The sequence below is a fragment of the Erythrolamprus reginae genome, chromosome 2 (assembly GCF_031021105.1).
Source record: "Erythrolamprus reginae isolate rEryReg1 chromosome 2, rEryReg1.hap1, whole genome shotgun sequence".
Lineage (NCBI taxonomy): Eukaryota > Metazoa > Chordata > Lepidosauria > Squamata > Dipsadidae > Erythrolamprus > Erythrolamprus reginae.
This window is the reverse complement of record NC_091951.1, coordinates 134,852,201-134,874,270: the sequence shown is the minus strand read 5'-3', so window position 1 is coordinate 134,874,270 and position 22,070 is coordinate 134,852,201. Positions and strand designations below refer to the sequence as shown.

The 22,070-nt window shown below is 35.9% G+C and overlaps 1 protein-coding gene across 1 annotated transcript in view; it reads left to right on the top strand.

Annotated features, from left to right (window-relative positions):
• Nucleotides 1-21,632, top strand: part of LOC139158577 (gamma-aminobutyric acid receptor subunit alpha-1) — a 48,020-nt gene extending 26,388 nt beyond the window's left edge. The window contains exons 5-10 of the mRNA XM_070735895.1: nucleotides 4,487-4,707; nucleotides 6,745-6,827; nucleotides 7,293-7,436; nucleotides 11,717-11,869; nucleotides 16,507-16,709; nucleotides 21,318-21,632. Of these exons, the coding sequence (XP_070591996.1) occupies nucleotides 4,487-4,707; nucleotides 6,745-6,827; nucleotides 7,293-7,436; nucleotides 11,717-11,869; nucleotides 16,507-16,709; nucleotides 21,318-21,632 (1,119 nt within the window). The remainder of the gene's footprint in view (nucleotides 1-4,486; nucleotides 4,708-6,744; nucleotides 6,828-7,292; nucleotides 7,437-11,716; nucleotides 11,870-16,506; nucleotides 16,710-21,317) is intronic.
• Nucleotides 21,633-22,070: the final 438 nt, after the last annotated feature.

Genomic DNA, 22,070 nt, shown 5'->3' with positions numbered 1-22,070 from the left:
CAGGCACCCTCAACATGAGTAACATCAAGCTGGCCATGCCCACTCTGGCCACACCCATTCTGGCCATGCCCACCCTGACTCTCGAGGTCAAACACAACCCTGATGAGGCCCTCAATGAAATAGAGTTTGACACCCCTACTTTAGATTAATTCATATATCTATATCTATAGCTACATATACATTTACATTTATATCTATCTACATCTATATCTATCATCATCATTATTATCTTTCTAGCTATTGTCCATCCACTGCAAGATGAAGGCCTCTTCCACATGTTTCCAACCAATATGATCTTGATTATATCTACATATAATTATATCTATATAACTGCAGTATATATCTATACATATAGTTGGCTGAATTGACAAAAGAAAGCTCAGGATTGTGTTGGTTGGAAACATGTGGAAGAGGAGATTGATTAATGTCTCCTGGGACACCTGATTGAGGTAGGAAGTTTTTATTCTTTTAACTACCCTAAAGCATAGGAATTACTTACTTCACCTTTCAATGTGCCAATATGATGTACTCAAGAAAAGCTCCTTTGAGCCTATCTGATTCGATTGGGTTCATTACTCAGAACCAGGACATATATGTCTTCATTAATCTAAAGGGTGTAAATGATCTGGATGTTCTATCTGCCTGTAATAATCCTTTAGCAATGGAATTAAACCCAAGAAGTTTCTCAGCACATAAAGGAATATAACACACACACACATACACTCTTCATGAAGAGTATTGCATAATATAGACCCCAACTTTCTTACACAGTCTAATTCAGGATGGACTTCAAAGGAATGGGAAAAAGATAAACTTCCTCAATAGCAATATTGTTCCCCCCTACTTTTAGTTATGCCGCAAAATTTAATGCATTCTACAATAACAATAAGGTGGGATTTAGGAAGTAATAACAGGATTTTACAGGAGAAATTGGAATTTTCAAGAGAATATTTGGCTTCACAGATATGTAGCTTGAAATGTGTCTGTTTCTTTTTTCTCAAGAAATGTCACTTGCAGAAAACTAGTTCTCAAATCTTTTGAACTAAGAGTCAAACTCCTCAGCAGAACTTTCTGGAACTCATTAATAGCCACTGTAAAATTATTTACTGTTGCACAGAAAACATTCTTCAGAAAAAGGACCTGGGAACTTGCTGGTGAATATGTAATGTGAATTTCAGCAAGCAGATGCCCAGAAATCCTTCGTTGGCTGCCCATCTAATACCTTATTTGTAGTCCTAGTTTTAAGACCCTATTATAATGTTGCTATAAGTCTGTGCATAATGCTCCCAACCCGCAGCAAGGTACTTCGATGGAGATGCTTTTAGTCTAAACTGCAGTGCAGTCAGTGAACTCTGCTGACAGATATGTGATTAAATTACTTTCTGAATCTAAAATGGCTTGAGGAGAAAAGTGGGTATCACCCAAGCCTTAGCAGCAAATGGAGTGCTGCCATTTACATAAATGGCTGCACAAGCCACATTTTACAGTTCACATGGCATAAGCAGCCCAGCCATCCTCTTCTCAAGTCAATTTGCATAGATATATGCTCTCAGAGAGAGACAGAAAGATGGGAAGAATTAGTGATTTGTCATACAGTAGGCAAGACCAAGGCTTTCAGTACAGTATTTTCACAGCTTGATGGGGAAACTTAGAAACTTATATTTTTTCCATCTTCATGTACTGTATGGTGAGTTAATTAATGTGAATTCCCTCTGAATTATTTGAAATGCTTCTACCCATTTTTTCCACCTGTGCTAAGTTGTGTTTATACAAAAATCTATCAACCAATTTGCATGATATCTTATGATTGTCTATGCCAATGTTTTTTTCTCCCCAACAGAAGCAAGAAAGAGCCTGAGAAACCATGCTATTTACTTATAATAATTACATTTTAATCTATAAATCAAATAAAACAATGATCAAAGTTTAAAAATTTAAAAATTTTTAAATCAAGCCTTTTAATTGGAAATGAAAAAAAACCACCTTCAAATTTAAAATTGTATTTAATAGGATGAGCTTGCTTAATTTTGCATTAGTTCTGAAATGTGAGTTTTAGTTTGGAGACGGTATTTCTTGGTCATTTAGAATTTCTGCTGGTTCTTTATAGTGGTAATTTCAGAAAATCCTAAATTTGCTGCCAACTGTCTGACCACCATAGGGATATGTGCAGGCAGTCATCTCACTTTGCATACGTAAGCCATCAGGCTATGCTTCAGCCCTTACCTTTATTTGGCTTGGACAAGTTGGCTGCTTGGCTTGTCAAACTAAGGCTTATGACAAAAGTCAAAAATAACAAAAAAAAAAGCTTTTTTCAACATGTAAAAAGAAAAATAATGGGTGAAAGTGGCAAGAAGGTGACAAGCAACAGGGAGAAAATAGAACTGTATAAGCTAGGTTCTTTTATCCATCTTTACACAAAAGGTGGGGGGGAGCAGTCTAACCTATCAAAAATAGTACTGTAAAAAAATTAGGAATACAAGTTAAAATGCACAAGAAAATAGTAAATGGGCATGTGTCCATCTTAGATGAGTTCAAATCACTAGGACCAGATAGATTATACCCAGCATACTGAATGAACTGACAGACGTTATCTCAGAACTACTGAACTATACCTTTCAAAGATCCTGGAGCACTGGGAACTGCCAGAGGGCTGGAAAAGAGCTGATGTACTGCAATCCTTGTCTTCAAAAAAACAGGGGGGGGGGGGGAGATAGATCCAGGAAACTACAGACCTATCAGCATTGCCTCCATGCCGGGGAAGATTCTGGAGAAGATAATCAAGCAACAAATCAGTGAACACCTAGCAGCAAAGTCATAACCAAAAGCAAACATGGGTTTGTCAAAAACAAATTGTGCCAGAGAAAATGTATTGCATTCTTTGACAAAGTGACAAAATTAATTGACCAGAGGAACTTTGCATATATAATTTACTTGGACTTCAGTAAAGCATTTGATAAAGTAAATCACAACCTACTACTTGACAAAATAGAAAAATGTCAGTTAGACAGAATCACCACCAGATGGATTCGTAATTGGCTGACCAACCTCACTCAACATGTAGTCCTCAATGGAACTGTATCTACATGAAGGGAAGTATGCAGTGGGGCACTCCAAGGCTCTTTTTTAGGCTCAGTACTCTTCAGTATCTTCATCAGTGTTTTGAATGAAGGGATAGAGAGGTAGCTCAAGAAATTTGATGGGGAGCTGGCAGAAATAGAAAACACTCTAGAAGATGGGATTAAGATACAGAAGGATCATGACAGACTTGAGCATTGGTCACTATCTAACAAAACTGAATGGTTAAAAAAAAGTAAGGTTCTATATCTAGCCAAGAAAAACAAAGTGCACAGATATAGTATAGATAGTAACTGGCTCAACAGCAGTAACTGTGGCAGGAATCTTGGAGTTATAGTGTGCTGCTGCCTCCAAAAAGAGCCAATACAGTTCTAGGCTGCAGTAACAGATGGATAGAATCAAAATCACTTGAAGTATTAATATCACTTTATAATGCCTTGGAAAGTCCACACTTGGAAACCTGAATCCAGTATTGGTTGCCACGATGGAAAAAATATATTGAGACTCTAGAAAGAGTTCAGAGAAGAGCAACAAAATTGACTAGGGGCCTGGAGGTTAAAACATATAAAGAAACGTTGGGTATGTCTAGTTTAATGAAAAGAAGGACTAGGAGTTACATAATAGCAATGTTCCAACATTTCAGGAGTTGCCACAAAGGAGAGGGAGTCAAGCTGTTCTTCAAAGCACCTGAAGGCAGGACAAGAAGCAATGGATGGAAACTAATCAAGGAGAGAACCAACTTAGAACTAAGGAGAAATTTCCTGACAGTTAGAACAATTAATCAGTGGAACAACTTGCCTCCAGAGATTGTGCTCCAACACTGGAAGTTTTTAAGAAGATATTGGATAACCATTTATCTGAAAGGTAGATTGAGAACATGGTTTGATTCTGCTTTAAGTGAGGAAGCCTGCCAGAATTTGTCCCAGACTATGCTCTTTGTGCAAAGGTGGAGACTATAAAATTCTACCTTTTTTGGTGTCTTTCCTATTGCTTCTAACCAAATAACTCTTTTATTAAATTTCTTCTTTTTGCTAAATGAAGAAGTCCTGTTCAAACTTGAATCTCCCTGAAATTAGTTTGTGATTCCCTGGAGTTGTGACTTATAGCTAAAAATAGGGTTAGCTTTACAAACTGTTGATATAAAAAAATATATCATTTTATTATAAAATACAAGACATAATTGTGCTAATCAAAATTTGTTGAAAGTTTGATGAATCCATTTTTTTCCCAGAAGAAAGGGCTACCCTTATTCCTACTTGTGTTCATCTGTTTTATGACTTTGACAAATGGCAAAACACAGACGTACAGTATGTACCTGTTAACGCTCAGTATTGTTCAGAAAGCCTTGTGCTCTTCAATGGGGCTATTCATAAGTGAAGTATGTTCAAAGCTCATAATTCTCTAATTTTAGGAATATACAATAGATGTATTTTTCCGACAAAGCTGGAAAGATGAAAGGCTGAAGTTCAAAGGACCGATGCAAGTACTCCGACTGAATAATTTAATGGCTAGCAAAATATGGACACCTGATACATTTTTCCACAATGGAAAGAAATCAGTTGCTCACAACATGACTATGCCTAACAAACTTTTGCGAATTACAGAAGATGGGACATTGCTTTACACAATGAGGTAAGAAACAAGGATATGGTATTTTATTTATGAAAACAAATCCTTACAAGTTAAGCAGTTTTTATTTATAAATGTTCTTTTGCCTTAATTGTTTATACATTTGTCCAAGATTTGCATTAGATGGCAAAATATGTACTTCTTTAAAGGAATCAATAGAGTGTAGCTGTTTTAAGCAATTTTTCTTCTAATTTGTACTCATTAGACTTCTGTTACAATCCAATCTGGAATGGAGTGGTAGTTTGTGTAATGTAAACAATTATACAGTATATTACCAACCTATTATTTCCAAATGGAACTTTGTTTCACCATATTGATTTCAGGGGGGAAATGATATATTTTGTCCTCAAGTAAAATACACATTGGATGGGACAAGGATAGGGGACATTTCTGGTCTTTTTGGCCAATGTCAAACAAAGTCCCTGCTGTGGAATAAAATAAAGGAATATCTTGGTACTTCCATCTTCCAACTTGCCACAATTTGTTGTGATCCACACAATCAAAAAAGCAGAAGTAGATGCTTTTCTTGAACTCCCTAGCTTTCTCCATGATCAAGTATATGTTGGCAATTTGCTCTCTAGTTCATCTGCCTCTTTGAAATCCTGCCTGTACTTCTGGTTGTTCTTGGTCACATACTGCTGGAGCCTGGTTTGCAGGATTTTGAGTATAACTTTACTAGCATGTGAAATGAATGCAATGGAGTGGTAGTTTGAACATTCTTTGGCATTGCCCTTCTTTGGAATTGGAATGTAAACTGACCTTTTCAAATCCTGTGTCCACTTTTGAGTTTTTCAAATTTGCTGGCAGATTGAGTGTAGCACTTTTACTGCATTGTCTTTTAAGATTTTGAATAACTCCACTGGAATACTGATGTCACTTCCATCAGATCTGTTCTTGTTCAGATTTCCCAAGGCCCATTTGACTTCACATTCCAGGATGTCTGGCTTACACTATCATGGTAACATCAGGGATGTTGTTGTTGTTGTTGTTGTTGTTGTTGTTGTTGTTGTTGTTATTATTATTATTATTATTATTATTATTATTATTATTATTATTATTATTAACATTTGTATGCCGCCCCTCTCCAAAGACTTGGAGTTCTTCTCTGTAATCTTGCCACTTTTTCTTAATCTCTTCTGCCTCTGTTAGATCACTGCCTTGAAGAGATCTCTGATCCTTCCCCTTCTATTGTTTTCTTCTATTTCTTTGTACTGTTCATTTAAGAATGCATTCTTATCACTTCTAGCTATTCACTGTAATTCTATATTCAATTGGATGTATCTTTCTCCTTTGCCTTTCTCTTCCTTTCTTTCCTCAGTTATTTGTAAAGCTTCCTGAGACAGCCATTTGCTTTCTTGCATTTTTCCCCCTTTGGGATGATTTTTAGTTGCTATCTCTTGTACAATGTTGCAAACTTTCATTCATAATTCTTCAGACACTTTGTCTATGAGATCTGATTTTTAAAATCCATTTGTCACCCCTATTGTATATTCATCAGGGATATGATTTACTTCATACCTGAGTGACCTAGTGATTTCCCCTACTTTCTTCAATTTAAGCCTATTTTTTGCAACAAGAAGCTCATGATCTGACCACAGTCAGCTCCTGGTCTTGTTTTTAGTGACTGTATAGAGCTTCTCCATTTTTGGCTGCAGAGTACATAGTCAATCTAGGGGCAATTGAGGAGACATAAAACAACACTAGCATACATCTATCTTAGCATATTATTAATCACAGAAAAACACTTTTGTAATTACCTGTTTTCATAAATGGGAGTTAATGTGTATACTGGAATAAATGCTTGCTATTTAGGGCAAAAAGTTGCATACATTTTGAGGTTTCTTTTAGTGCATTCTGTTATAGAACAAACAAATGGCCTTTTAAATCAAATAAACCAAATTTTCTGGTTAACCTTGCTGCATATAATCATTTGACACAGTTTTTTAACCAAATGCAGTAAAATAGATACCTTCTATTGCCATGTTCATCAAAGCCATGTTATATTCTAAATCTGTTCTAATGCCTTTGGCCTATTTGCAGACTTACAGTGAGAGCAGAATGCCCAATGCATTTAGAAGACTTTCCCATGGATGCACATGCTTGTCCATTGAAATTTGGAAGCTGTAAGTTGACTTTGATAATTATTTTCCAGCTTTTCCTTTTCTGTAGGCCATTAACCAGTTAGAAGAGGGGCTTGGTTTACAGCTATGATACTTTCCAGTTATTGCAGCTTTTTGTAGATAGATACATAGGTAAACATAATACAATATTTAATGTGGACATAAAGAAGTTTGAGAAGGACACTGTGATCCCTCAATTCTGTTTACCAGGGATTACATTTTACTATAGAAAGCATATATTTAGTGACTTTATTAATGCATACAGAAAATATAGGATTTATTTCCAAGATTGATTGATTGTCAACCTGTATGCTTTCTCCATTGTTTTCTGACATTCTGAACTGCACATAAGAAATAGAGATGAACAGGATATTTTAAACAGCAACAATGAAAAAAAACCATTTGTTCAAACTGACATGGCCAGGGATATTAAAGAAACTTTGAAACTTTTTTTTTTTAACCAACTAGATGCTTACACAAAATCTGAGGTAATGTATGAATGGACCCGTGAACCTGCACGTTCTGTTGTTGTTGCTGAAGATGGCTCTCGGCTGAATCAATATGATCTCATGGGACAAACAGTGGATTCCGGAATTGTGCAATCCAGCACAGGTCGGTAAAACCCCCAGTGCTGCTACATGTCCATTGCTTGTACCACAGCACAGTTTTATCTCAAAGATATGATATCTTAGATGAGTATGGCATTCTTTTAAAGACCCATCTTCCTTTCTTTTTTTAAAGCAAACAATTCCTAATTTATTCGTTAAATATATGTATTCTAAAAATTGTGTATGCCACACTGAACATATTTTATTTAAATGTATCTTAATTTTGAAGTGCCCCTGGAATACAAAGCAAACAATTGGCTGTACACAAATAATATTCTCACCAGGTTCTTAAAGCCAGCAAAAAAATCGTAAGAATCTTTCACCTTTCCTCCAGATTCATTACATTTTGCTCAGCGTGATATCCTCTATGAACATTAAAGTGCAACACATGTTGCTTATAGCTACATGGACACTGGATTTTTCAAGGCAATCTATTAGTTTATTTTCTCACAAAAAGGGAAGAGTCTGAAAAGAAAAACACAGTGGGACCATTGTAATTGGCAAGATGTTGCTCAGATGGAATATTCAGCAATATAAACTTAATCAATGCTCCTTCCTTCCAAAAAATCATAAACTTCTCAAAGTACATGTCTTAATCCTTTGAAGGTGCACAAATACAAGACATTGGCATGGTATGGACATGGATATGGACCTTTGTAATGTCTATAATATAGATTAATGTGAATATTTAATAAACTGATCCTCACAAGCCTCTTCGATATAAATTATATAAAATATAAATTTCAAAAATGTTACACTTTTTTTTGTTTCTATTCTAAAAATGAATATTATTCTATTTCACTATAGTAAAACTGTACAGCCACTATAGTAAACCCAGACTATCGCTACATATATATAAGACCACAAGTCATGAATGAAAAAGCAACCAAAAAACATCACAATTAGATATACCTGCAATCTACATCTTCAAAAAATTCCTTAAAAGGAACAGAAATTAAAAACTAGTTTACCCCCCAAGTTAACTCCCAAAAGTAATCTTAATGGAAGATCCTTATTAGTATCTCAGCTCTATTTACAGCATTTTATACATATTGTCAAATATGAGGCAGTTGGGGTGGGGTGAATTGCAAAAGTATCAAAACAAAATTAACATAATAGCCAAAAAGACATTAATCATGGTTATTTATGGTTAATGACAAATTCTGCATTAGGTTGGCAGTGATTAGTAACAGAATGCATTCAGTAAAGCCACTAGAAGCATTGTTATTAGAAAAGGAAAAATTTCAATAATTACATTTAAAACATGATTATGGTGTTGAATTGTAGTTGTGATAATAGTAGTAGTGGTAATAATAGTACAAAATAAAGAAAAATTAAATTAAATTGTAAAACAGGAAAGAAAATTGGGTAAAAGGAAGACTATGTCTATAGACACTGACACAACTGAAATTTAAAGTAGTGCAGTGGATTTCAGAAAATCGAAGATTTTGAATTGATACCTTATCTCTAGTTTTGTTTGTTTGCAGAATATGGCTGTTTAAAATGGCTTGCAATGCTTTATAGATATTAGGGTTATACATTGTGAATGGAATACAAACAAAAAATACAATAGTTTGTGTCCTATAATTGTATTATTCATAGTTCTCTCATATATTGTTGAACTGAAACAATTTGTAGACTTAACCTCCAAATTTATTGAAAATTGCTTAAATACTTGGGTAGCTCATGTTTTATCAAATCAGCTACCAAATGTTATATAGTGAAAATGAAATTGTAAGAAGGACCATCTGAATCAAATTTCTCAAAACGTTTACAGAAGGAAAACTAGAACACTTAAACTATCCACCAAACATCACCAAAATGAATGAAAGCTGAGCAAGAATACATTTATTTAGATTTTCCCATTTAGCTGGTGAGACCTTTTTTGTGATGGGAGATTGGCAGTACAGTTTTTTGAAATCATGATAAAATGGCTATGCTGCACTTTCTCTGTTGTATGGATTTAGAAGTAATGGTTTTTAAGGCGGGATGTAGGAACCTGTTTGTAGTTTGCTTACCTGAAGACCTTGAGGTATCTATTTAAGAATGTTCTTTCCTGAAGATTGCTTCAATGGGTTGACAAAAAATGGATGGACGGGGAATTGGAATGAGATTAGAATTATGGCAATGAAGATATTATGGTTTAATCAAGTTCAGAGAGTATTATGCTCAAGCATTATAAGCAAATGTTAGGAAATGATAACTTTCCAAGTCAGCAAATATTGAACAAAGTTTAAAGTCCCAGCAGTACATTTGCATTAGCCCAACATTGAAATAATTAAGATTTTTGGAATGGGACAAGGGAGATCCATATCCACATTTTTCCTCACCATAGAGTTCACTAGATGACTTTGAGCAATGTATACATATCAACCTAGTATACTTCACAAGACTATGACTGTGGGTATAAAAAAAGAGGAGACAGTCATATTCCTTGCAATGTTCCCAAAGAAGGATAGGCTAAACAATCATTGTCATCACTGTCAGCATCAAAAGAATGAAAATGACATCATTCTTCATGGTCATCCAAGACACCAGTATTTGATCTTGAATAGAACTGGATTGAAATTAGATTTTTCAAATCCCCAGGATTATTTCATATATTAGTTCTAATTTTGGAAGGAGACTTCTTATTTGATTTCGACTTCCTTGCTTCTTTTTTTCAGCTAACATTTGTTTTGCTTTGCTTCTGTTTTGTCAGTGCTGAGTGTAATGCCATATTACTAGTACCTAAAGAATTTGATCTTTTCAAGATATTACATTTTAAACTAATAGTCATAGAAGATAAAAATAAAAACGAGATGCTTGTTTAATTTCTTGAAAACACTCATTTCACAAAAACCATTAAATAGTGAATAGCCACCACCAATGCTTGACTGAACACTTTTCCTTGATTTATAAAACAAACAAACAAAAACAAGAAATCTAAAAGTGGCACAGCGAGGAGAAAGAGAATGGGATCAAAAGTAGCTGTAGATTAATTGCCTCTCATTAAATGAAGTCAGCCCATTCATCCGTCCTGTAGATTGTTCTATGCCAAGCTCTGTAAGCATTCAATTATGAAACTAATGCATTAGATAATCTGATCATCATTAGGGCTGCACAAAACCATTCAAAGAGGAGCTCTGCTGAGAAAGAAAGCTAGTACTTTAAAGCCATTGCTTGAAGCATCAAAAAATCATAGTCTGTTATAGGTCATCCCAACTACTTTATGACCTTTTCTTGATTTTTTTAAAAAAGGATGTCATTTGGGTTGATATTAAATAAATGCAACATCAACATGCATGCCCAGGAATGATACTTCTACACTTTGAGTAAAGTCATGTACAATGTCATTCTAAATTTTGTATAAGTGATCATAAAAACATGATCTTAATTTTTGCATTATTTCTGGGTATCAAAACACAGTCTTATTTTTATGTTACACACTATCATACCACATGTATGGATTTCAGACCTACATATCACAACAGAAACTTTGGTTCCTCCAAAAATAGTTACCAGATTGACATTTTAAGTGAAAGTAGAATAATCATGTGAATAGCATAACTCCTTAATTAGCTGCAAATGATATGAAATCCAAGTGTTGAGTGTCACCCACACATTTTCATAATGCAGTTCTCAACATGTCATTCAAAGGCTAAATAGTTCCTTTAATTCACAAGAGATTCACCATCCTTACTGCTAGGAGGAAGATAAATTGCATTCATCCTGATGACTAGTATGTAGACAAGGAAGCCATGATATGGATTGGGGAAAAAGAAGAAGAGATGATTGGGGAGGTATTCTTTCCCTCTAAATGTCATAATTGGTAAATGCAGTGAGTAGCAAATTGTACTATTAAAGTCAAATAAATCACATGCAGAAGAAAGGAGAGAAAATCCTGGATCACTAGCAAAATCCATTGAACTGAGGGAAAAGATTTATTTAACAATTTTATTTTCGTTTATGAAATTTATTTGCCACCCATTTGCCACAGACAACTGTGTTATGTCTGCAACTAAGAATATTTTAGAATCAAAGGTAAGAAGTTGTGGGGTATCAAGGAGGGGAGCTCTTGCTATTTTTTCAGAGTGCAAACTGCTTTCTTCTAAAAGACTAGAATGTGAAATCATTCTTGATGTTCTAGGTTGGTGCTCATGGAAATAAATAATAATTTAATGCAACAAAGGTACACTAATTTCTGAATTACTGTGTTTCTAGTGGAAGACTTCAAAAGAGTTCTCCCTCCTTTAATTTATATCCTAAGAAATGTCACTGTTTTTTCTTTTCTTTTGCATACAGGGGAATATGTTGTGATGACCACCCATTTCCATTTGAAGAGAAAAATAGGATACTTTGTCATCCAAACGTACCTGCCATGCATAATGACAGTAATTCTATCCCAGGTATCTTTCTGGCTGAACAGAGAATCAGTTCCAGCAAGAACTGTGTTTGGTGAGTGTCTTGCATTACACAAATATGTCTGAATTGTTCAAAAGCATTAATGCATGTGACATTAATACTCTTCAATTAAAATATCACACTTAAGGTGTCCATGGCAGCAGTACTTTATCTCAGTGAAGAATTTTTACCCCCAAAATGAGATAATTTATCTTGGTGAGGTGATACATTTGTTTCATCGGGGTATTTGGACCTGATGGGTAAGGCTTTCAAATGAAGGAAGAAATATGTCTTGCATTGCTATGGGGAAGTGGGTGGTGTGCATGTGTGTTTATGTGTGTTTATGTGTGAGGCAGATGGAGGGAGGGAGGAAGAGGGAGGGACTTTGTAAAAGCAAGGCACTGATTAGAAGCTGTGAACAATATTAATAACATTAAAGCATAGTGTGATTTATTGATTTGTTGTTTAACTATATATTGCCATTATGCATTAGTGTTTTTTATGAACAACATACTAATGCATGGAATTAAATCAATAAACCGATTTATTGAAAATTCTCTTTAACATTCATTCATTTATTAGATTGATTATTTGAAATTCAGTTCAATTAACAAAAGTTTGGTGAGGCTTTTAAACCATTTTTATTAGAAACATAGAAGAAGACTGACGGCAGAAAAAGACCCCATGGTCCATCTAGTCTGCCCTTTAAAGTGAGTGCTAAGCACATTTCCTTCAGAAGTATATTTCATATCTGGAATATTGAGGCAGATAAGTGAGCTTTTGGCAATGGGGGAATCTTTGAATTGGTCTTTCCTACTAGGTTTTACCAACCAGATTTTTAAAACAGGCATATAATCCATAGATTGGTAAACTAGCTGCTGTATTTTGTACCCAGATTAAAGTGACCAGATTTTAGGATTGGGAAAGAAGGACACCATTGGAGGAGTTGGGGTGGCTAAAAAAATTTGCAAAAAAAAAAGCGGGACTGTCCCACTGAAGGTGGGACGTCTAGTCACTTTAACCTAGGTTGATTGCAATTAGTGATAAACATCACTAAATCCAATCAGTCCAAGAAGTGATGAAGTTGATATATTGGCTGAAGTTAGGTAAATGCATTCCAAATCTTATCCATCATCTACATGGGGCTACATCTCTACATGGGGCTACCTTTGAAGAACATTTGGAGACTACAGCTAGTCTAAAATGCAGCCGCAAGAGCTGTCATGAGCTTAACAAAATTTGGCCATGTACTGTATCTACATCACTTGGCAAGCTGCATTGGTTACCTAATAATAATAATAATAATAATAATAATAATAATAATAATAATGATTTATTAGATTTGTATGCCAGCTTTGAGTCACTAGAAATGGTCCTTGGGAAGCGCTCGACTGGTGATGAAATACGAAATCCAGCATAGTGATCTCGTTTGCTGTGTTGTACTGACATAATAATAATAATAATAGCAACAACAACAACAATAACAATAATAATAATAATAATGTCATGTGGAGATCAGGTGGAACATCCAAGATGTGAACCTGGGCTTTTTGGACAAACCCATTACCATTCAATGCAGGCTTTATTTCAGTCCCAAAGTTTAACTTTCGTTTTACCAAAATTGCTTCTAGGCTGGTCTGGATTTAATTTTCGCCTGTCTGAATGATTCCTGACAAAATGTATGTGACAACTTCATTAGGGAACTCAACAAGTACCTAATTACAGGAATAGCTCATTTACATTTGAGAAAAGTCCCAGCCCAAATCTGAGTGTGTAGTAGCAGTAGTAGCAGTCTGAACCATTTCAGAACAGAGCTGATGGAAAATGGAAAAATCAGATTATTTTCTATAAATAATGCATCTGAATATGGGTAGTGCAAGATATTTTTGATTGCAGTAGGTTTTGGCTAACAATTGACACAGTGAAAATATACGCTAGCAGATATTTAATACATGAGATGTCTGCAGTTGTCAAGGTAACCGGTGGGTAGTGATTTAAGGCAACAGTAGAAAGATGCGGACTTTTTACTTAGTAAAAGCTCAGTGCTTAGTTAAAAGAAAACTATTCAACAGCAGGTGAGGAACAATGTTACAGAACATGCAAAATACAGTAATACCTCGTCTTACGAACTTAATTGGTGCCGGAAGGTGGTTCGTAAGGCGAAACGTTTGTAAGATGAAACATTGTTTCCCATAGGAAACAATGTAAAAGCGATTAATCCATGCAAAAAAAAAATAATCCCAAAATGGCGCTCCGCTGGACGCTCCGCTGCCCGGCTGTCACCTTTTAAAACAGCCGGGGGGCTTCGGAGGCCGCCGAGAAGCGCCCGGCTGTTTTAGAAGGTTACAGCTGGGAGGCGCAGCTTGGCGGAGCGCCGTTTTTATGATCGCCAGCACCATTTTCGGCTGATCTGGAGGCTAGAAAGGAGGTGGGGAATCCCAATAGGGAATTCCATAGGCAGAGCTTTGACATCACGAAGAAGTCTGACCGGTCGTCTTCAGGTCGGGTTCGGGTTTGGGTTCAGGAGAATGCCGAGAAGCCCCCCGGCGCCCGGCTGTTTTAAAAGGTGACAGCCGGGTGGCGGTGCCCAGCGGAGCGCCATTTTGCGATCTGCGGTGGGTTTGTAAGCCGAAAAAAGTTTGTAAGAAGAGGCAAAAATTTTCCGAACCCCGGGTTCATATCACGAGGGATTCGTATCATGAGGAGTTTGTATCATGAGGTACCACTGTATATTGTTATAGTGGCATCTTTCCTCATTTCTTACTCAATTAATATTAATAGCTAGTTTTTGAATCTGAGTTGAACAGTCACAAAAACCAGCTCGATAATTTAAGATAAGTTTCAGAAATGAGCTAACAGAAAATGCCTTCCATTTTTCTTTAAGATTATTATATCACAGCAAATCATACTTTAACTTTAATTCATCTTAAACAATTGGTTTTCTATCAAACCAAACCCATCTAAAACATATAAACAAAATGACATACCACCAGTGATAAATAAGTAGTAGAGTAAAGCCTTCATACAGTCCTCAAATCTGAGTGCAGTATGATCACTTGTCATTGGTAGACTATCTCATCCTGTCTGATGAATTGCCCAATTTCCCATTTCATTCACTTTTGTTCCCCTCTGGGTAAAATTTTAATTCACCACCCATTATTGGTTTTTAGACAGAAGGGAAAATATGGCAAAGAAAGATCATAGCAGATTAGTCTAAAATGAGAATAAACAACTTGTACTTCAAGTTGTATATCAAAGGGCTACGGTAGCCAAAACTATCACAGTCCCTTGTTATATGCTTTATTATCTAGAACTAGTGAGAGTCTGCCTTTACTCTAAGTTTTGAAATTTCAAATCTACATACAAATTACTAAACTGACAAATTATATAAAGAGCTGTGACCTCCCTGTCCCCTGTATAACAGGAGAACAAAAAAAAAGTTGCCCAAAGAATCATGGATATAGACGCCCAAAACGACACAGCCTCACTTAGTAAGGCTGGTAGTCTGAAATGGCTGAGCAAATATAAACGCACCTTCCAAATGGTTTAAAATTACAACTGCCAAAACATCTCAGGGGAACATTTACCCAAGCAAGATTCGAACAGCTTTATACAATGGTTATATTTGGAAGATTCTATCCCATGCAAAGAATGTACATGTATTTGTGGAGCTGAAGAGGTAGAAGATCTGAGTCATATATTATTCAATTGCTGTTTGTATAAGGGGGCAGGAGATAAGTACCTTGATCCATATATTAAACATATGGCCCAGTGAGGGGCCCATATTAAAACAACATGCCTCATGTGTGGCTAGAATTTGGAAATGACATTTAATACAGCACATTTTCTGACTAAAATGATCCAACTGAGATTGACATTTGTGGGTCTGATTGGGGTAGATTGCAGGGGTGATGCAGAAATGTCATTTTATTCTATTGTACATATTTATGTATTAAATTATTGTATTTTATCCTATAACTATTGTATTTTACCCTGCTCTTGTTTTAAATTGTATAGGATTTTATTGGTAACACGTATTCAAACCTTGTGAATTGATACGGCCTATAGGCTAATCAATCAATCAATAATAAGTCTACATACATTTACCCAGGAAAAATCACCAAATAAAAAACTAGAATTTAGTGCGAACCCATATTTGTTTGTAGACTACATCTTTAAATATCTATTGCTTTCGATCAGTGAATGGGATCTGAATCTCAATTTCCCCATTACAATAGCCTTATTACAGTAGCATTTTGGAATCAGAAAGATCTGTTTTACTACTGATTGGCATATTTGATAGAATTTTACAATGTATCCCGGGTTCCTTCTGACATCATTATTATTATTATTATTATTATTATTATTATTATTATTATTAATTAGATTTGTATGCCGCCCCTCTCCGACGACCCGGAGTGGCTCACAACAAGTTTAATTATTTTTAGCAGGCTCAAGCATCATGGTTAAGGCATTGTGCTACAAACTAGAAAACCATGGGTACTATGCCTGCCTTGGGCCAGTCATTTTCTTTTGGCCCTAAGAAGAAAGCAATGACAAACTACTTCTGAAAAAGCTTGTGAAGAAAACTGCAGAGAGCTGCAAGGACAAGAAAATTCTTTACCTTGAAGCAAAGGTAGCAACAAAATGGAAAAAATGGGAAAAAAATCTTGTTTTGTTGTTTTTTCCAGGTGTGACAACTGTGCTAACAATGACCACCCTGAGCATCAGTGCACGGAATTCTCTTCCCAAGGTAGCTTATGCTACCGCAATGGATTGGTTCATAGCTGTGTGCTATGCATTTGTCTTCTCAGCTCTGATTGAATTTGCCACAGTGAACTACTTCACAAAGAGAGGTTATGCATGGGATGGCAAGAGTGTAGTTCCTGAAAAGGTAATAAAACAGATCTTCATATATTTTATTTGTGTTTGAAATGGTTGCTTGTTGTTATTTCTTCATATGCTATGGACAACCTATAGAGAATAAGGAAGATGACTTTCACTGATATATGAATAAACTGTTGCTTAGACAATAAGAGGCCAAAGCATTTTCTAAATTCAGAATACTCCAATAACATTCAGAAGCACTCTGATATTTCCTTATTTCCTGAACTGTAAGAACAAAGTGATATGGCATAATCAGCTTTTCAAAATGCTGTTACTATAGCAATCTCAATAAAAGTAATTTTAATCTTCCTATAGAGTTGATTCCATGGTCTCATGTACAGTACCTAGTGGGTTTCACAAGTACAAACCTGCTATAGAAACTATTATATAACATTACATGGTTATATTAATAGTAACCTACTGAAAAAAAGTTCTCAGTCTTGCAGTCAGTTATATAAAAGTTTATTTATAAGTAAATTTATTGAAATTTTAAACCACTGGGGTAGATATTTGTTTGTACCGAACCTCTTTCAACTGTATTTTCACAATCGCAAGGGAAGAAATATCAATTACTTTCAAAATAATCAAAAATATAAATTTTCAATTTAGATTTTAAGAAGCAAGGAATTTATTAATGCATTGGTTCATTAGATAATTAAAAACGTATTTAAATCTATATGGACATTTCATTGCTTTGGGCTGTTGTCCAGATCACTGTTAAGGATAAAATCACATATGCATACTATTTATTCAGGGATTATCAGGCAACTGCTGATATATGTGAAACAGCTATCACTCATCAGAATCCTCAAACAGAATTTTCATACCACCCACTTATTATCATCTAAAAATAAGACTTCTCAATAGAGAAAATCGGGACATTCAGCAGCAAGTTGTTGAGTGATGATTCATCATGCCATAGGACATGAAGTGATGTATATGCATGTGTGATTCAGACTCTTGAGTTTGGGGGGGGGGGGGGATTGCAGAAGCAGGGAGTCTGAAAATAAGGCCAAAAAATAAAATAAGCAAAGCATGGCTATTTCACACATAGCACTACCTGAATATGACAATACTTGATATAACTTACAGCACAGGAGGTCTGCTTTACTTATCACATTCTCCACAGAAGAAAGCTTTGTAAGTGAGACTATTCTTTGGCTTTTAAAAGGATCCCAACATAAGTGTAAAGACATCTGCCAATCATTTATGATAGTCCAAGTCAAGCAATGGGTATAAGCAGGTAGTACAAGAAAGATCTTCATTGTAGCAATATAGAATAACAGAATCTATAAAGCTTATTCAAATTTCTCTATCCTTTCTGACACTAAACAAACTCTAGGTAGGATTATTTGGGGGGTTTTCCCTTATACTTCCCCTTTCTCAGGATCGAGTCTCAGTCTCCCCCCTCTCCCACCAATGGACTGCTCATTCCTTCTCAATTTTTACTATACATTCCTTCACAGAGTTTGTCAGCACAGCCCATGAGTCTGAAGTTAAACTTTGTTTTGCAAACCTTGGATATCCGGTCCTATTTCTGTCAATAAATTATGACCAAATTCAAGATCTGACCATAAATCAATTTTACTCCACCAAAAAGAACACTCCAGTCCCCAGATCTATAAAAGAAGTGAATGACATATTGGACACCCAGCTGTCCAGCAATGACCTCAATTACATATTGCTTCGTTCATTGAGGTTCGTTTTTAAGAATTAAGATGAAGTGACACCGTTTTAGGGTCCTTTTGCCTTATGTAGGATTATAAGACTATTGGAAGATTTAAAATAAATAAATTATTATTATTATTATTAATAATAATAATAATAATAATAATAATAATGATGATGATGAGAAGAAACTTGGAAATCAATGCTGCACAAAATCAGTTAATCAAAGTATCCTTGACCTTAAATAAATGATTTTTGGATCATGCTCTGCAAATGTGTTTAGCAAAATAACTGTGTTTATTTTGCTTATCAGATGAAAATAGGCTGCACCTTTTATCCAAAAGACTTTTAAATGGTTTATTCTATTCATGTATATCCAAAAATATCAGTAAATCATTTATTATTGACATTTTACTCTATCTTTCTGTTCATTTCAAAAGAAATGTAAAACATATAAAATTAATACAATTAAAATTAAAATTAAAAAACTAAAATCAGAGGTGAATATAGTTAACAATTAAAACCTTGGTGAGAGAGCTTTGTTTAGAATAGACTTTCCTAAATGTCTATTGATTTAATATTTAAGTGGACAAGGCCATTGGAGCTGTGAATTCCGCCACCTGTTTGTTGGACCCGTGTCCCTCCTGGCTGGTTTCAGCCAGCAGGGAGGTGACATGGAGCTGGGTCCAGGAGATTACCAATGCTTCTCTGAGGGAGAGGTCCTTCCTGGCTTCCTACAAGGAGGCACTTATGCGCCCCCTCCTCAAGAAGCTTTCCCTGGACCTGGCTGTATTAAACAACTATCATCCTGTCTCCAACCTCCCCGTTATGGGGAAGGTTGTTGAGAAGATGGTGTCACTCCAGCTCCAGTGGTCCTTGAAAGAAGCCGATAATCTAGGCCCTCGGCAGTCAGGGTTCAGACCCGGCTACAGCACAGAAACTGCTTTGGTCGCGCTGATAGATGATCTCTGGTGGGCCCAAGATAGGGGTTTAATCCTCTGTTCTGGTGCTTCTTGACCTCTCAGCAACTTCTTTTCTATGATAAGCCAGAATGGGAACCATTTTGACCAAATGAAATGTCTCTTTAGTGACAGCTGAACAAACACTGGTTTCTCAGCAGAAAATATGGAATGTTCCTGATTCTGTTTGTTTGTTTGTTTGTTTGTTTGTTTGTTTGTCAAAATGTTTACAAGATAATAGGTATGGTATAAACATAAACTAAAGGAAATAGTTATAGGTAAATTTACACAATGGGACAGGGACGATAGGCATGATGGTGCACATATGCGTGCCCCTTACAGGAATGGGGTGAGGTCGATGCCCATGCCCCACAGGGGGGCAATTTGATTTTTAATGGGGGCAATTGGAACCTTGTTTAAACCAAATTAATGGTCTTTTAGGCTTCCTCCGTGTGAGTAGTTCACTTTTTGAATAAGAAGAATTATAGGTCACCAGTGGGGGAAGGTTTCAGGATTTTAGAGATCCTTATGTGGGGCCTGGCAAAAAAAAGATTGGGAACTACTGCTCTAAGGTTAATGTTTTGGGAGTTTGGAAAAGAAACCACAGAGTCAGATAGTGCATTCCATGCATTGATGACTCTGTTGCTGAAGTTGTATTTTCTGCAGTCAAATTTGGATTGGTTTACATTGAGTTTGAATCTATTTTTTGTGCATACGTTGTTGAAGTTGAAACTGAAGTATTCATTGACCAGTAGGATACTGTGGTAGATGATTTCATGAACTACATTTAGATCAGATTGAAGGTGTCATAGCCCTAGGTCAGGGGTGGGCTACTGCCCGGACGGGGGGAGAACGTAGTGGGTAGCGAAAATGGAGCTCCACCCCAGAGACCCCAATTTGCACTGAAAGATGTTGAAAAAAAATTACAGTTGGTCCTGCATAAGCCATGCCCATAGTGTGGTAGCAAAAGTTTTTGCAGTCCTTCACTGCTCTAGGTTTACTAAGGCCAAAATTTCAAGTTAGGTGGAATAAGGTATTCTGTTGTGAGCAGAGGAGTGGAAGATTCTTCTTATGAAATATTACGGGACTCTCTCAATTGTATTAATATCCAATATGCAGTGTGGGTTCCAGACAGGTGAGCTGTATTTGAGGATTGGTCTGGCAAATGTTTTCTATGCTCTGATTAGCAGTTTAATATTGCCAGAGATGAAGCTATGCAAGATTAGGTTAACAATTCTTAGTGCCTTTTTGGCAATGTGGTTACAATAGGTGCTGGCACTTAGGTCATACTCCAAAGTCCTACAAGGTTGTATCCTCTAAGTTTGTATTTGTGTTCTAATTCTTTTTGCCAGTGTATAAGACACAGCATTTATTGGTTGATATTAGAAAATGCCAGTTATCAGACCACTATGATTTATTTCTTTATTAATTCGACTTCTATGCCGCCCAATCCTGAAGGACATGTTACATGGTCTGGGTCTGTTTGAAGGGTAGAAGTATTGTCGGTAGTGTTGAATAGTTTATCATCAGCAAAGAGAACACAGTTACTTATAATATGATCTCTAAGGTCATTTATGTAAATGTGTAAATAGTGTTGGTTCTAGAACTCTGCCTTGAGGGACACCATTGTGTAGGAGTTGCAGGTTAATGGATAATTTTTTTCTGAAATCAAATTGGTTGTTAGAGAGTAGCTTGTTAGTTTCCAGGTGAAGGATGATGGGTTGATTTATGATCAATTCCATTCATTTATTTATTGTATTTATATGCCACTCATTCCAAAATGGACTCCATGATTTTGCAGGCGATGCAATATAAAGAGATTGGTCTGTTATTGCCTTGTCCATTTGACAAAATATGATATCTGGACAATTTATAGATGTCTATCTGAAGGACATCTGAGTTGAACCAAGTATTCACATTCCAGAGTTGTAATACTTTTAAATGGGTGAAATGATATGCCATTTAAAATCTGTGTTCTTTATTCCTAGCCAAAGAAAGTGAAGGATCCTCTCATTATGAAAAACAACTCGTTCACAGCACCAGCACCCGCAACCAGCTTTACCCCAAATATTGCAAGAGACCCTGGACTAGCTACCATTGCTAAAAGCGCAACGATAGAGCCCAAAGAAGTGAAAGGTGAAACAAAGCCACCTGAACCCAAGAAAACTTTTAACAGCGTCAGCAAAATTGATCGACTATCAAGAATAGCGTTTCCACTGCTCTTTGGGATTTTTAATTTAGTGTACTGGGCTACCTATTTAAATAGAGAGCCCCAGCTTAAGGACAAAAACCCTCCACACTAGCCCCATCATCCATAAGAGTTGTCCATCTGTTTTGCACTGGGAATTGCTTTTTGGTTCTAAACACACAGCAGTTCTCATTTGCTTCATTGCCTCTGTCTTAAAGAAATTGAGATGTCCTTATTTTATAAAGCAAAAGTATATTATATATATATACATATATATATAATAGAAAAGATATTAACTCTGTATTCTAGGGCTGTAATAATGTGATGTAGACACCAGATTCTGAACCGTGACTTTGAATAAGGGAGGGAAATATAAAATAAATCCAAATCAATTGTCAATAGCTTATCGCTGGATGTTCCCACAAGGGATGTTGTACATGTCAGAGCAGAAATATTTTTATGCAAAATGATAGAAGGTAAAACTGTCTTTATATATGTTCATGTTGCACATAAGGTATTCTAGTTTCCATTTTTGGAGTGCTGCTTATTTGAA